This window comes from Micropterus dolomieu, linkage group LG21 (assembly GCF_021292245.1).
Source record: "Micropterus dolomieu isolate WLL.071019.BEF.003 ecotype Adirondacks linkage group LG21, ASM2129224v1, whole genome shotgun sequence".
NCBI classification, from domain to species: Eukaryota; Metazoa; Chordata; class Actinopteri; order Centrarchiformes; family Centrarchidae; genus Micropterus; species Micropterus dolomieu.
Genome location: NC_060170.1, coordinates 1081814 through 1097522, shown reverse-complemented (window position 1 = coordinate 1097522; position 15709 = coordinate 1081814). Strand labels below are relative to the sequence as shown.

The 15709-nt window shown below is 39.7% G+C and overlaps 1 protein-coding gene and 1 long non-coding RNA gene across 4 annotated transcripts in view; both read right to left on the bottom strand.

Annotated features, from left to right (window-relative positions):
- Positions 1-10518, bottom strand: part of ptar1 (protein prenyltransferase alpha subunit repeat containing 1) — a 21899-nt gene extending 11381 nt beyond the window's left edge. The window contains exons 1-6 of one of the 2 annotated variants that reach the window (XM_046035235.1): positions 10399-10518; positions 8145-8314; positions 7137-7203; positions 6237-6341; positions 5998-6012; positions 1114-1357 (exon numbers count right to left, since the gene is read on the bottom strand). In XM_046035235.1, the coding sequence (XP_045891191.1) occupies positions 1114-1357; positions 5998-6012; positions 6237-6341; positions 7137-7203; positions 8145-8314; positions 10399-10484 (687 nt within the window). In that variant the 5' untranslated portion in view covers positions 10485-10518. The remainder of the gene's footprint in view (positions 1-1113; positions 1358-5997; positions 6013-6236; positions 6342-7136; positions 7204-8144; positions 8315-10398) is intronic. The other variant, XM_046035236.1, reaches the window with a different exon arrangement.
- Positions 10519-13766: 3248 nt separating this feature from the next.
- Positions 13767-15709, bottom strand: part of LOC123960486 — a 10286-nt gene continuing 8343 nt past the window's right edge. For both annotated transcript variants that reach the window (XR_006822533.1, XR_006822532.1), the window contains exon 2: positions 13767-14799. This is a non-coding gene — a long non-coding RNA (uncharacterized LOC123960486). The remainder of the gene's footprint in view (positions 14800-15709) is intronic.

The following is a 15709-nucleotide window of genomic DNA, read 5'->3' as shown; positions in this document are numbered from 1 at the left end:
AAAATCAGGAACATCCTGTCTAAAAATGATGCAGAAAAACTAGTCCATGCATTTGTTACTTCTAGGCTGGATTACTGCAATTCCTTATTATCAGGCTGCTCGAAAAAGTTCATTAAGACTCTTCAGCTGATTCAGAATGCTGCAGCTCGTGTTCTGACAGGAACCAGGAAAAGAGATCATATTTCTCCTGTTTTAGCTTCTCTGCATTGGCTTCCAGTAAAATCCAGAATAGAATTTAAAATCATTCTTCTTACCTACAAAGCTCTTAATGGTCAGGCACCATCTTATCTTAAAGAGCTCATAGTACCTTACTACCCCACCAGAGCACTGCGCTCCCAGAATGCAGGGTTACTTGTGGTTCCTAGAGTCTCCAAAAGTAGACTAGGAGCCAGAGCGTTCAGCTATCAAGCTCCTCTCCTGTGGAACCAGGTTCCAGTTTGGGTTCAGGAGGCAGACACCATCTCTACATTTAGGAGTAGACTTAAGACTTTCCTCTTTGATAAAACTTATAGTTAGGGCTGGCTCAGGTGAGTCCTGAACCATCCCTTAGTTATGCTGCTATAGGCCTAGACTGCCGGGGGATTTCCCATGATGCACTGAGCTCCTCTCTCCTCTTCTTTCTCTCCCTCTATATGCAACTTGATCCCATTATTGCATGTTACTAACTCGATTTCTCCCCTTTCCGGTAGTCTTGTGCTTTCTCGTCCCTCTCCTCTCTCCTCCTATCACTTCATACAGATGTTTCTGGTTCTGGAGCTGTGGAGTCTGGATCTGTGGTTGCGGGTCACCTGCTGCCCCCGTGTTCCTGCTCGACACCCTCTGCTACAACTATTGTTACTAGTCCTATTGTTATTATTGTTACTATAATCATTAACGTTACAATTATCATCATTAACACTACTATAAATATCTGTACCATTTTTCATTTAGTCTATAGCAACATCACCTTTACTGTCTGTACCTCTGTGTGTATACGGTGTAGGCTGCCTTCGATCCCTCTCTCTCTGCCCCCCCGTTCCTCTCTTGCCCTCTGCCCCTCCCCCTCATGACAATAAATTCCCTTACTCTTTCAAAAAGAAATAAAAAGTATCTATTCTCTTCACCTCATCCTACCTTGACGTTGCCAATGGCCATGTGCTGCAGCACCCAGATGCGGTGGGACCAGGCATTGTAGTTACTGGGATAGCGGCAGGCAGCATCAGAGCACACCTTCATCTCTTGGTGGAGTGCCCTGGCCAGATGGTCACTGAGCTGCTGGCGCCTCTCTGCATCGGCCTGCTCTGCTTCGGCCTGCTGCTGCTTCCTGCTGCAGCCCACAGCAGAGAACTGACGCAGGATTTGCTGCAGCACCCAGCGTCTGTAGGGAGACGACAAGTGTAAGGTTAGATAACTCCATTAAGCTGGTGTACAGTTAAGGCTAAATGGCTTTTTACAAGACAACCATACAGTGTCAAGAGTGACAGAGAGACACCTCTCTGTCACTCTTGCCACTGAAGGTGTGAAGCCCAACTTACTCGCTCCAGTCAAAAGGGAACTTTAGTTTCTGCCATCAGCTGTGACAATGTCCTTAAAAACTGACTGTGACTATATTAACATGCAATATTGTTGTTAACAAAAAATGACGAGACTAAAATGTAATTCATAAAATAAAACTTCTAATAATAAAATATCTTTTCGTCAGTATAATGAGGAGACAAATTATTACAGGCCATATTCTCCCTCTAAATTTTCACTTGAACAGTGTTCATTCAGCCGTGTTTTTTGTTGTGCTTTGAATGATGCCGACCAGGGCGACGCCCGGTGCGTGAGTAAAACGTTACTGTGGAGGGTGTGAACTCTGGTGATGAACACAACATGCTCAGGAGAAAGTGGAGCATAGATCTCAGCTCCCCTAAAAGCATGATTTGTCTCTATTATCTTGGATTATGCAGAACGTCAGACTTTAAGGCAGAGGGAACTATCACCCGGTCCCTGGTCCGCCCCACTCCCTCTTCTCTACGGGTTGTGTCGCTAGTACAACCGACACGCTGTGAACGGTTCGTGATCATACCCTCTGGATGGATGAATATTACGCATGTAAGCCTACTACTGCTGCTGGGGGCTCCCCCCAGCAGCACGCAACTTTCTAAATTCTTCCTTCTCACAGAGAAAATAAAGTCTAAATTTTCACTCATTTACATTTAGCCAGCAGTTTAGACATTTATGGCTGTGTGATGTTTTATTTTGAGGGGACAGCAAATTTATAGTGTTATACCAGCTGTCTTACTACTTTCCATTGTAGCAAAGTGTCATTTCTTCAGTGTTGTCCAGTGTTGGGCAGTAACGCGTTACTGTAATAATATTACTTTTCCCAGTAACTAAGTAGTGTAACAAATTTTCTAAAACGGTAATATCATTACTAAGGCAAGTAACGCTGCGGTACTCGTTACCGAACGCACCATCCTTGACGTAAATTCACGACTATGCGGCAGCGCAGTTGGACTGGACTTTGTTGTTCATGTCCGCTGATAGCCAAACACTAAAGGAAGAACGGAGAACGGGAGAGAGGTGTTCCTTCCACAGCTGTAAGTAGCTGCTGCCATTATTGTGTCACAGTCTAAGATGCAAAGAACATTGTCGTCTATTGTGCGAGCAGCAAATAGCTCTCAGCCGCGAAAAATTCTACATCTTATTTATTGAAGTATCTGCTGAAGCAGCACAGCGACGTGAAACTTACAGAAAGAAACTCGGGCAGCTGCTGTTACTGATGCTTGGACTCATCGGGAGAGAGCGGCATTAACATAACGTTTTGTGACTACTGAATACTGCTCTTATAAATAGGCTACATGTGCAGTAAAACAGCTGTTTAAAAGTCGGATTTACTTCTTTATTTTTTATTTCAGCCGCTTGTGTTAAGAAACGTTAGGCCTACGCTAAATGCTTTGTAACAACCACACTACTTGCTGCTGTTATGGATATGATTTTAGTTAAAAGGTCGGGGGAGACTACTTTGTTTGGGGGTGAAGGGGGTTGGTAGGGAAAGCAGTGTTTCCCAAAATTAGCCTATAATTTGGATAATTATCAACGCTGACCGCCACATATTGATTATCCAAATTTTTACTAGGCTTAAAATTTTTTTTGATTAAGGAGCTGTATTGGGAAGCATATATTCGTGCAGCATTTCCTGGCTTGCTCCCTCTTTCTTTCTCTCTCTCTCCCCCTCCCTCGCTCTCACAAACACCGCTGCACAAACCTGTCCAATGTTAGAATAACCCCCCGCTGTCATTCTGTGGGAAACACTACAAAGTACTACAGTAACGTAAAAATACTTTTATCACCCAGTAATAAGTAACTTGCCCAACACTGGTGTTGTCACATGAAAAGATATAATCAAATATTTACAAAAATGTTAGTTGTACTCACTTTTACTATATTTTCAAGAGATATAAAATTAGACAATACTGTTTATACCAAGATAGTTTGATTTTGCGTTAGTTAATTTTTTTAGTCCTGACAACATTTGGTCCTCTCTCCCTCAACCCTGTCCCCACAAACAAAAGAACGAAACGAAAAATAGATGTGAAAAAAAATTGTCGTTAACTGAAATAAAAATAAAAACAAGGCTTTACAAAAAGACGATAAAATAAAACTGTATAGTAGGTTTGCAAAACTGACTAAAATAAACTAAATTGAAAGAGTAAATTGTTTATTTATTTATTTCATAGGACCTAAATAAGCCTACATTTCAAGTTGATATGAAGTCAGGGGAACTGACGTTGTGGGGCAGTTGGTCTGGCCGGACTGGCAGTTAAGCGGTATGCGCGGCGATTAGCCGATAGGCACCTGTTGGTGAGCCGCAGGTGTGTTATGCGTTTGTCCTCCGAGTGAAGACCTGATGGTCTGGCTTGCTGCTCATCCTGCGTGTGAACTTGCCCCTTGCTTGTGAGCTCCCCTTGCACTGGGTTAACGTGTCGGCCGGTCATTATATTTACTGCATGTCAGCTTGTATGTGTTTTATGGGCTCATTGATATCTCAGACAACCTGTCTCTTTGTGTTTCACATCGTTGAAATACTTATTTATTCCAATTTCCTAGCTGCCCATCAATTGTATTTCACCTCCATTTATTGTATTTCCATCTATTTAACCAAGAATGACAGAGCTAGAGACTGATGTAATGAACTTCTTGGGACTACTGAGTAGTTGGATTAGGGTGGTTTTAGGGTTTTCTGTATGTACACAAGAACAGTTTCTTCCCACAAGCCATCACTCTGACTCACGGTGTCAGGAACAATTCCTGTGCAATAACCCAGTAACTCTGTCTCTAATCAGCCACCTGTTTACTGGTCACCACTTATCATTTATTCACCATTCTCTATTTCAGTGCTGTTCATACTGTTATATCGTATATACATCCTTTGCACTATGCTCCAATCGCACAGTGTACATCTATGCATGTATGTGTACCTGAATGACATCATACATAATAATGCACTCTGCTCACTGTATTATTTGTCGATATGTCTATATTGTTTTTTTGTTCATAGTGTGTATATTTGTGTCGTCTACACTGTAGCCTGTGTCTAATTTATTTTATTGTCTTGTTGTTGTATTGTATAAGTAAACACATTGTGAGCAATGTACAATCCTGAGTCAAATTCCTCGTATGTGTACACATACCTGGCAATAAAGCTGATTCTGATGTAGGTTAGAAATTATACTGTAGATTGCATGTGCTTCATTTATTTGTACAATCTGTGTTAGTACTTCAAATAAAATAATCATACATACACATATGCTTAGTACTTAAACCCCTTATGTACAAGCTTCAGATAGCTTATAAAATGTGTGTCCCTTTTCACAAATCTGCATCATTTCTAATTATTGTACTTGTATTTTAATGCTTTGGGAAAAAACTAAACTAAACTGAGCTTGGCATCCTGCAACGACAAAGACTAAAACTAACACAGAAACTAATAAAAACTAAAACTAAGCATTTTCAATAAATAAAAACTAAACAAGCAAACCCACTTTAAAAAAAAACTAATTAAAACTAAACTGAAAACAAAAAAGGTCAAAACAAAATAAAAACAAATGAAAAATCCAAAACTATAATATCCTTGGTCCCCACTCTACATTCACACTACTACGTTTTAATTTTAAAACAAAGCACTTTTGCTATATTTGCACCTTTGTGCTAATAGAGATTTTGTTTTAGTATTTTTATTAAAATATTTTGTACTATGTGTTATGGCAGAAAATTGTGTCCTCTTACATTTAATCTTTTATGCATGTTCTATTATTACTATTATTGTTATGTCTTATAGATATATGTATTGTGTTTTTATCCTTAATCTTTCCTTCTTCTATACTCCTTATGTTAGTCCGTCTACATTTACTGGGGTTTAGGTCAGAGCTGTGAGATTGTTTTCTTGTTCCTCTCCTCTCCTGGAATGTTCATTCAAGGCTGAGAGAGTATCTCTGTTCCCCAAAACATAGAAACCTAGACTATGTAAATGATGATGCATCCCTTTGCTCGGGGCCAGACGCCCGGAGCCGCCCTAGCCAGCAGTTCTCTGGACCAGCTGTATATGTGTTTCACTCCCAGTCTGTTTTCTGTCACCATTCTTCTTTGTACTCCTATGTTACTTTCAGTAAAAGTTCCACCTCGTTGTCAGTCCATGCAAGAAACTATCTGGTGTGGTTCTTTGCCATTGCTGTTCTTCGTTTGTCTGTAGTTAGTAGCTACTTTCTTCTTTTGTCAAATCTTCTGCAACTGCAGAATAGACAATCTACTTCCTGTTTACACCAGCACGTGCATACCCAGTGTACATGAACGGCCACTTCGTGTGTGTTTTCATTCATTTTTATATAAACGTAGATCCATTCTGCAATGCAGCTAAAACGCTGGTGAGATCTTTTCTATTTAAAAATCTGTGTTTTGCTTTAAAGCTTTAAAACAAAAATGTAGTAGTGTGGATGTAGCCTCCCTCTGCGTCTGCGCGCAGCTCCCCTTTACCTCACAGCTGAAGACCTGGTTTGTAGAAAGAAAAACTATGGTTCAGTTATTTGACATATTTTGGATTTAAAAGATCAGATTTGTGTAAAAAAAAAGTAACAGGATATGACTTTTGGTCCATAACGCAGATGATTCAAACTTCAGAGTCATCGTCTCAAGTGCTGCCGTCATGTGTAAAATATTTTTTTAAACTAATGTCCCTAATCTTCAGATGTGGTGGAACTACAAACAGGTTTTACCGGTGTATCCATGTCTCTGGGCTCTTGGGGAATTTGGTGAGGGCCAGCTTGCCCAAGTAGAGGTCCTTCTCTGGGTTTAGAACTCCGCACTGCAGTAGCTCCTTCCTGCAACAACAACAAAAAATAAAATCAGCCAAGCATTACAACAGATCTACATAGAGAGAGTAGGGCCATTTTCCACAAATATAGCATGTTTTAACCACACTGTGCCGTTTTGAGCTGTGATGATATGCAGCTTCTGCAGCATGCTAGTCAGGTTAGCCTGGTGAGCCAAATTCATGCAGTGTCGAGTTCCCAGTTTATTACAGTTAAAATGGTCAGTGATGTGGGAACACTTCAAAACATCCTTTACACCAGCATCACCCGAATGTGACGATTATTATCGCAATATGATGTTCCTCAATAACAATATAACAAATTTTCAATGTATCGTCAATAAATATTGATTTATTAATTTAAAGCATGAATGAATAAGAACTTAATTTTTCTATTAAGATATTTATTGCAAGTAGATTTAATAATCATATTTTTTAAAGATTTTATCAAAATTGTTTTGAATGTTCTACCTCAGACTTGTGAAGTGTTCCACTGTTTGGCAACAAGTGTTTGGCACGTTGACCATAACAAATAGTTTAACCAAACAATTAACCATCTGGTTTCTTCAATTTCCTCTCAGGAGCAATTATATTAATTATTGATAATTATCGATATCAAATGGCATGAAATGTTTTAATAGTTATAACATTTTTGGTCACCCAGCCCTAGCAGAATGAGACAAATCCAGACTGGAAGGTGGGTCTTTCAAGAGCACTGCCAATGAACATCTGACCTTCTTCAGTACAAATCCTCCTGTAGTTTTGTTGCAGCTGGCTGCTGTGACTGGGTGTATCTGTGCCGTACCTTACATTCCATGCGGTGGTGAAATCCGGGTTAAGTAGCAACAGAGTGCAGGTGATATCCACTAAAGCTGAGGGACACACAAACATGAACAGTTAGCTTATCTGACTTTCTACATTATGCCACAGTGGACTACTCAACAAAAAAACGACTTCCGTATTTTACTTAAAGTAAGACTAGGTTTATAAAATTTTGCAGCCGTCAGTGCTGTATTCCTGTGCTGTACTGGACTATATGCAATGACAAAGCACAAACAAAAAACACACCACCACCTGCTGGGCTTTGAACTAGGGCTGTCCTGAATGTCATGTTTTGAGCTTTGATAGTAATTAACAGCAAAAAATCGAGCGGTTGTGTTACTTCAATTGGTTAGACATCTTTTGATAAGCAGGCTGTCATTTTATGAGCTACAGCTATGTATTTGACAGACAGAAGCAGAATAGCAGAATTATGATTAATGAAGTTCTGGCAATGACATGAGTGAGAGAGAATCGGGCGAGAGAGATAACTGCGGGCATGGGTTAGTTGCTGTCTGCATGCGCGCGTGTGTGTGTGTGCGCAAGAGAGAAAAAGAGAGAGCGCACTCAGGTTTCTTTATACTCATAGCTTAGGCTAACTAAAACAGCACATTATTATAACCAAAACTTTGTTAAAGCTAGCAGACCTAAGTGCAGGACTAAGAGAGGGAGCAGATAGACAAAAGAGGAATATTTATTGCAGGGTTGAAGAGATCGGATATTGAGCCGGGGAAGAGCGAGGCAGAGTGGAAGATTGGATGCTGCAGAACCGGGTTGGTGGCAGTTCTGCCGAGCAGGAGTAAAATTAATAAACCCCTTATCTGCCACACTGCCATTGTCACCACTCAGTTTAAAGTGCTCCCACACAGATGAGGGCTTCGCTTTGTTTTCACCAGACACAACCTTCCATAGTTGCCCCGTCCTGTACCTGCATTGTACTCATGCTACAGTTATGAGGTTAAATGACAAATAACTTAGTAGAGGTAGACGTTACCTTCCCTGTCCAGCCAGTGTTTGCGCTGGCGGTACAGCAGCAGCTTGTTGTGGACGTATGGCAGAAGGAACTTGACACACCAGCTCTCGACACCCAGCTTGTTCTCCACCAACACAATGGGACTCCGGTTGTAGCGGGCCTCCGGACATGGGATAACACCAATTTCATCACTGAGGGAGCACACACTGAGAATGAGGGCTGAGGGGGCTTAGCTTCTAAGCCATTTGAACTGGCTCTGTACTCCAGAATATAGCTTGACTTGCTCAGGGTAATGTTAAAAAAAAAAAAAAACTTTATTTATATAGTACTTATCAAACAAATGTACAAAGTGCTTTACAAAAGATAAACACAGGGCACGTAACACCACTAAAGACAAAATACATGGAGGACAATGCAAGATACGGAATACAAATGGAAAAGAAATGGAAATCACAAGTTGGTAAAACAGATTGACTATAAACATAAGACTAGAATAAATAGCACCTTCAAATGACTAAAATAAAAACTGTAAGATAAAAAAATGCAACTCAGATAAAATCATGATATGCCTTGCAAGAAAATTATGTTTTTAAAAGGGATTTAAAAGAAGACATTGATGGCCCTGACAGCAAAGGCTCTGTCCCCTTTAGGTCTAAGCCTAGACACAGGAAGAGACAGAAGACCCCTGCCGGAATATCTCAAATTTTGCAGAGGTTCAGAAGGACATAAAGGTCTAATTTATGAGCAGGAGCCAAGCCATGGAGAGCCTTAAAAGTAATCAATAAAATTTTAAAAATCAATCCTAAAACAAACAGGGAGACAATGTAAAGAGGCTAAAACAGGAGTGATGTGATTGTATCTTTTGGTTCTAGCTAAAAGCCGAGCAACTGAATTTTGTACAGTGTAGACGTTTTAAGGTTTTATGATTAAGACAAGAGAAAAGGCAACCAAACGTGAGGAAATAAAAGCATGGACAACAATTTCCACATTTCTGCATGTCAGTCACTCAGAGCAGAGCTTTGTTTCCTTAGAATGCTGGGACTTCTAGCTTTAATGTTATAGCTAGCTTCATTTGTTCTACTACTCATAACAAAGCCATAATGCTTATTAAACCCGCTTTTATTATCGAAGTGAATGTTTGATATGACGAAGACAACAATATGTGGGGTGGTGATGACGCAGTGGATAAGACACATGCCTTTGGTGTGAGAGATCCGGGTTCGAATCCACTGTAAGACACCAATGTGTCCCTGAGCAAGACACTTAACCCCTAGTTGCTCCAGAGACATATATAACAATTGTAAGTCGTTTTGGATAAAAACCTCAGCCAAATGAGTAAATGTAATCTAAGGTTAATGTAACATTACCCTTAGCCAGCTGTCAAAAAGAAAACACGACAGGGACATGTCCTGTCGTGTCCAATAGATCAGCCCTCGAAAACACTAACCTGCCTCCATGCAAGATTGTTCTAAACTAAAAAAAATAAAAAATAAAAATATAGTACATTTATCAGAGTTATCATCATATAGATTTTCAAGACCCTTAACTGTCCACTTGTTTCACTGACATACTAAATTCTGCTTCCCCCCCCTAAACATTTTGTTATGCAAGTTAAAATAAAATAATTATATTTTATAATATGTAACGTTATATATTGTATAATATTAATAAGAGCATTTTGACACTAGCTAAAAGTACTACTTCATGTGTTACTTGCTTTATAGCTGAACAGCTAATGAGGACGTTAACTTACGTCAGTCAGTAAAAGCATAACATAGCATTTGCTAACCCTGACAGCCTGAACCGGTGTACCGCTAATAAAGACACTGAGGCAGCCCCATAACACGGGAGCATGGGGGAACAGTAGAAAAGGTTAAAATAACACATATTAGACACTTATGAAAAACTAAAGGAATTAGTCACACCAGTAATGAGCTAACGTTACTGGCCCGTGTAGAATGTGCAGTTTTGACAGCAGCCTTACAACGTCAAAGAGCGAGCTAACTAAAAGAAATAACACACAGTTTACTGTATTTTGTTACATGACAAGTACGAAACCCTTTCAAGTAACTAAGCTATTAACAGAACAAACAGCTAGCTAAGCTAACGTTAGCTGGCTAAACTGTCAACATTCCCTGGACCGCTCTGACTCCAGGTAATAGTCCAAGCCCAAACAGTTGAAAAGCTGGTTCCATCTGTGGGTTGGCTCAGGGTCTACTGGATGCGTCAGACCCCACTCCAGTTTAGCGGCATGTTCGCAGTCAGCTATACTTACATGTTGGGGTTTCTCTTGAAGGCGTTAGTGATGTCTTTGACAACTCTCTGGACTAAGACGTCCACCTCCTCCTCCGACTCCGCCATTTCTATGGCACCTTAGAACGTCACACGAGCAAGATCTTTTTCCGGGTAAAAAAAAAAAAAACGGAAGCCGGGAGAGGCCATAGTCAAAGACCCTGCAGGGCTCATTGGAAAGCTGTAATATCAGAATCAGAAGGAGCTTTATTGCCAAGTAGTGTCTCACACATACGCGGAATTTGCCGTGGTGATAAGGTGCTACACGTAGACATACAGTCAACATAAATAAATGTAGAAATATATAAATATGGAATGGAAGAACAACGTTGCAGATATATACATGTGCATTATTCTGGGTCTGTGCCGTGCAGAAGTAACGCAACGGAAGAGAATATTGTGTACATAATAAATATATAAACTGACAACATAAAATATACAACAACAAAGATCAACAATCAACAACAAATATGTGCAACGTGCCAGGTCTGAGCCCGACACGAGATGAAACAGTATTTACATGTGCAGAGACATTTGTATCGTTTGCAAGGGGTGAGTGTCAGTGGGGGACCCGGGCCTTGTTAATGAGGCTGGCTGCAGACGGGAAGAAGCTGTTTTTGTGGCGAGAGGTTTTGGTCCTGATGGACGGCAGCCTCCTGCCAGAGGGGAGAGTCTCAAACAGTTTGTGTCTGGGGTGGGAGGGGTCAGCTGCAATCTTTCCTGCTGCCTCAGAGTCCTCTTGTGCTCTTTCTGAAGTCCACCACCATCTCCACTGTCTTCTGAGCGTTGAGCTCCAGACTGTTCTGGCTGCACCAGGTCACCAGATGACCCCACCTGAGATGAGCCCAATGAGGGTGGTGTCGTCCGCAAACTTCAGGAGCTTGACAGACTGGTGACTGGAGGTGCAGCTGTTGGTGTACAGGGAGAAGAGAAGGGGGGAAGAACGCAGCCCTGTGGGGAACCGGTGCTGATGGTCCTGGACTGGAATCAGAGAGATTTTTTCCCAGCTTCATGTGCTGCTTCCTGTCCGTCAGGAATTCAGTGATCCACCTGCAGGTGGAGTCAGGCACGTTCAGCTGGGAGAGCTTGTCCTGCAGCAGGGCCAGGACGATGGTGTAAAAGAGCTGAAATCCACAAACAGGATCCTGGCGTAGGTTCCTTGGGAGTCCAGGTGCTGGAGGATGTAGTGAAGGGCCATGTTTTATATTATTTTATAATATTTTGTCTTGGGATGTAATCTATAAAATAAATCTTTGTTTATGTATAAAATGTGATAATAATAATGTGATAATTTTGTTATCATCAAATTTAAATTATATTTAAAATATTTTTAGTGCATGAATATTTATTATTTAGCTGTTTGCACTTTTGGGCATTCTGTGACTGCTGTTCTTGTTTGTCGCTACTGTACACAGCAGACTACACATGGAAGCTATACTTTGCCCAAAGCCCCAGAAGCCAAACAGTACTCCTATAACCCAGGTTTGCTATGGGTCAGTGAGTTTGTGATAATTTGATGAAATATAGTTATTTTGGAATATGCATATCACGATATCATCTGAAATACACAGAAGAAGAAGACAGGGCCTCACGAGTACATGCAATAGGTTGGGCAGTTGCCTGATCACACATCAAAGTGCTGATAGCCATATCTCTTTTAAATTAAAAAAAAAATATGTGTGTGTGTGTGTTAAAAAATAAAATAAATAAATAAAACAGTAAGCGTGTGTGTGTATGTTAAAAAAATAAAAATATATTAAAAAATTAAAATAAAATAAATAAATGAAACAGTAATGTGTGTATGTATATTAATAGATAACTTTTTTTTAAAAGAATTAATTGATTAAAAAAAATCATTATCAAGAAAGAAATCAGTATCAAATGTAAAAACAAAACAATTAATAAAATATCAAACGATCAAAATAATAATTTGAAAATCTGTACAATTATTTATCAGTCTGAGGTTCCACTGGTTGTCCTCACTTCATGGCATGAGGAGACATATTTTGCAGCAATTATTTCGCATTTGGGCATTTCTCCCAGTAAATAGGGGAGTTTCTGTGTGTCTGATATGAATTCGAATTCAGGGTATATTTGCTAAATGTTTGCAAAGTGTTTTTGTCTTTGTGTTTTATATTTGGGGCATGAGGTTAGAAAGTGCAGCTCTGTCTCTACCTGTCCTCTGTCACACTGGGAGCAGAGTCTCTCCTCTTGTGGTAGCCAGCTCTGTCTGTGGCGACAGAGCTGGCTACCACTCTGGCCAGGCTGTGTTCACTCAGTCTGTATGTTGTCAACATTTTTCTTAGTTTAGGACATTTTATTGTACTCAGGTAATTTGCCAGTGTGAATTCTCTTTTTAGGGTCAGATAACATTGTAATTTAATTTGTGTTTTGGTTGTTTCTTTCCAGTAATCAATATATTTTTCTTTCTGCTTGCCATATAGAATTATTGGTTCTAGTACAAATTGGAAAATTTTAAGCCAGATTTCGATTGGAATATATATTTTAATGTTTCTTTTTATTGTATAGAAAGCTCTCCTTGCTTTGTCCCTCAGATCTTTCACAGCCACATTCCCTGTGTATGTAATGTTGAGGCCAAGGTAAGTGTAGTTTTTTGTGTGTTGTAATTTAGTGGTGTCTAAATAGAAATTGTGTAACCTGATTTCTGTATTGTTTCTGAAAGATCATTATCTTAGTCTTTGCTGTGTTTACTGTCAGGGCCCAGGTCTGACAGAATCTCTGCAGGAGGTTAAGGTGCTGTTGCAAACCTTCTTTAGTAGGTGAGAGCAAAACTAAGTCATCTGCATACAGCAGACCTCTGATCTCTGTGTCGTTCAGGAGGAGGCAATAAACCACTAAACCTTATCTAATACATAATTTCTCTCACACAATGCAGTTTTGCTGAAATGTTCCTCCTGCTGTTTATTTTTCTATGGAAATCCAGTTTCGCAATGTTTTCTGATTTCTTCACTGAAGATAAGATTAAAATAAATCAGCTGTTCACTGGCCAGAAACCAACAAGTTATTGTTTCAGTCTGCTTCCTTCTAATGTTGTAAGCAATAAAAAGCAGTACAAAAATGTTGATGCTTATAAGTCTTGTGAATTATCTTAGGGTCAATTCAAATTTCAGTGTTTGAATGTTAAATTGTCATCAATATCCACTTGTTTAAATGTATTATTTTTTGTGTTGGATTAATCAAGGACAGGATTAGTAGTACAATCTGCAACCTTAATGTTTTATTACACAAATGGTCTTTTATGTCCCTCCACAGTTATTGTTTTGTGATTTTCATTTTGCATGTGTTAAATAAGAAATACATAGGCTACACCTTACAGAGTAACACCCCTACTAAATCTTGTAAAAGCTTTACTGCACTGACCTCAAGGTTCACATATACATTACATATGTTACAACACTTAGGGGGCAACACGATTTATTGAGACTCCCTGACTTATAGCACCTTTTCCCATAGCATCGTCCAGGACAAACTTAGCACGTTTGGGATCTGGATGTTGTCCTCTAGGAGACCCAGCCTCACCTCTTGTCTCTTTTTCTCCCCTTGTATGAATGGTGTCCTTGTCTCTTCTCCCTCTTTGTGAATGATGTGCTAATTTGACGTTTCTGTGTTTCTGTCTGTCCTCTTTCCAACTCTCCATGGTGGAGAGTAGGTTGTGTGGCTGTTTAGTGGCACCTGGAAGCTGCTTGACATTCTTCTGGATTCATAACATTCAACATATATTTGATCATATGTCTAATCCATACACATGACAGCTCTAGCATGTCTCTTTGTCCCTCCTCTGTTGCTCTTCCTGAGGTTTTGTGTTTTTAAGAGGTTCTTGGGAAGTTTTTCCTAATTGGATTTATGACCCACACAAAATGTATGGTCACATTTTTGGTTTAACATAGTTTAATCTGCTTAATCATTTCTCCTGTTTTACAGGTTTATTATCTGTCCACATGTCCTGTAGATTCTAGGGTCTAAGAACAGGATAGAGTGTTGTATGCAGCACAGATTGTAATGGCAGATTTGTGAGATGTGTTCTCCACTAATCAGAAGGTTGGTGGTTTGATCCTCCAGACAGCTGGCTTGTCAAAGTGTCCTTAACCAAGATACTGAACAACAAATTGCTGTTCTGTGAGCATATGTGAATGAATAAGGTTTCTGCTAGCAGTTGGCACCTTGCATAGTAGCCTCTGCCATTATGACCACCTGCTTAATATTGTGTAGGTCTCTCTTTTGCCGCCAAAACTGCCCTGACCTGTCAAGACATGAACTCCATGGAACTCTGAAGTTGTGCTGTTGTATCTGGCACCAAAACCTGCCTACAGTCCTCCACTGTGGAGTCGCTTCCTGGGCAGGCTCCACTCTTAGGTTGGCTCAGCTGTCAGGATAGGAAACACATGCAAAAAATACAAAATAAAAACAGGGAACACATGCAGAAATGATAAAATAATAATAATAAAAATGTTCTGTAGACACAGTGATTTTGCCATTGATTTATATTTAAATAATTAGTCAACATTGTAATTGTAATTTTAAAAGCTGTTAATTCCTTAAATGTAGAATATATATTGATTTAAACCTTAAACCTATTCTGTCTACGTAGCACTTAATATCGGTATCTATGCCATTGTAGCAACAAAGTCCAACGTTACTGTATATCCATTCAATATTTTACTAGTAACAGTATCTTTTTCCACACGCTATTGATTTATACACACATTGGCAGCAGTGACTGATTTGCATTCTCCAAAAACACTGACAAAAGTCTGAAAGCATCAGTCTTGACATATGTTCACTTTCAATATTTGTAAATCTGTAAACTCTATTTTCTGTGGATAACATGACTATGCTAACTGTTTATATAATGAACTAAAGCTGCTTCAATCAGCTGTATTGGAGCAGGGAAAGATCTAAAACATGCAGGACAAGGGGTAATGCAGGAGAGGGTTGGGAAACACTATCGCAGTACATAAACTTCAAATCAAATAAGATGAATTCATACAGCCAGCAAACGTTAACTTTGCATGCTGCCTAAGTGTGAAAACATCTGTACATTTTCGTCTACACCAAACGGCCTGAACGATAGAAAAACTTTTATCTTCTTCTTATGCAGGGTTACTTGTGGTTCCTAGAGTCTCCAAAAGTAGACTAGGAGCCTAGGAGAGTGTTCAGCTATCAAGCTCCTCTCCTGTGGAACCAGGTTCCAGTTTGGGTTCAGGAGGCAGACACCATCTCCACATTTAAGAGTAGGCTTAAGACTTTCCTCTTTGATAAAGCTTATAGTTAGG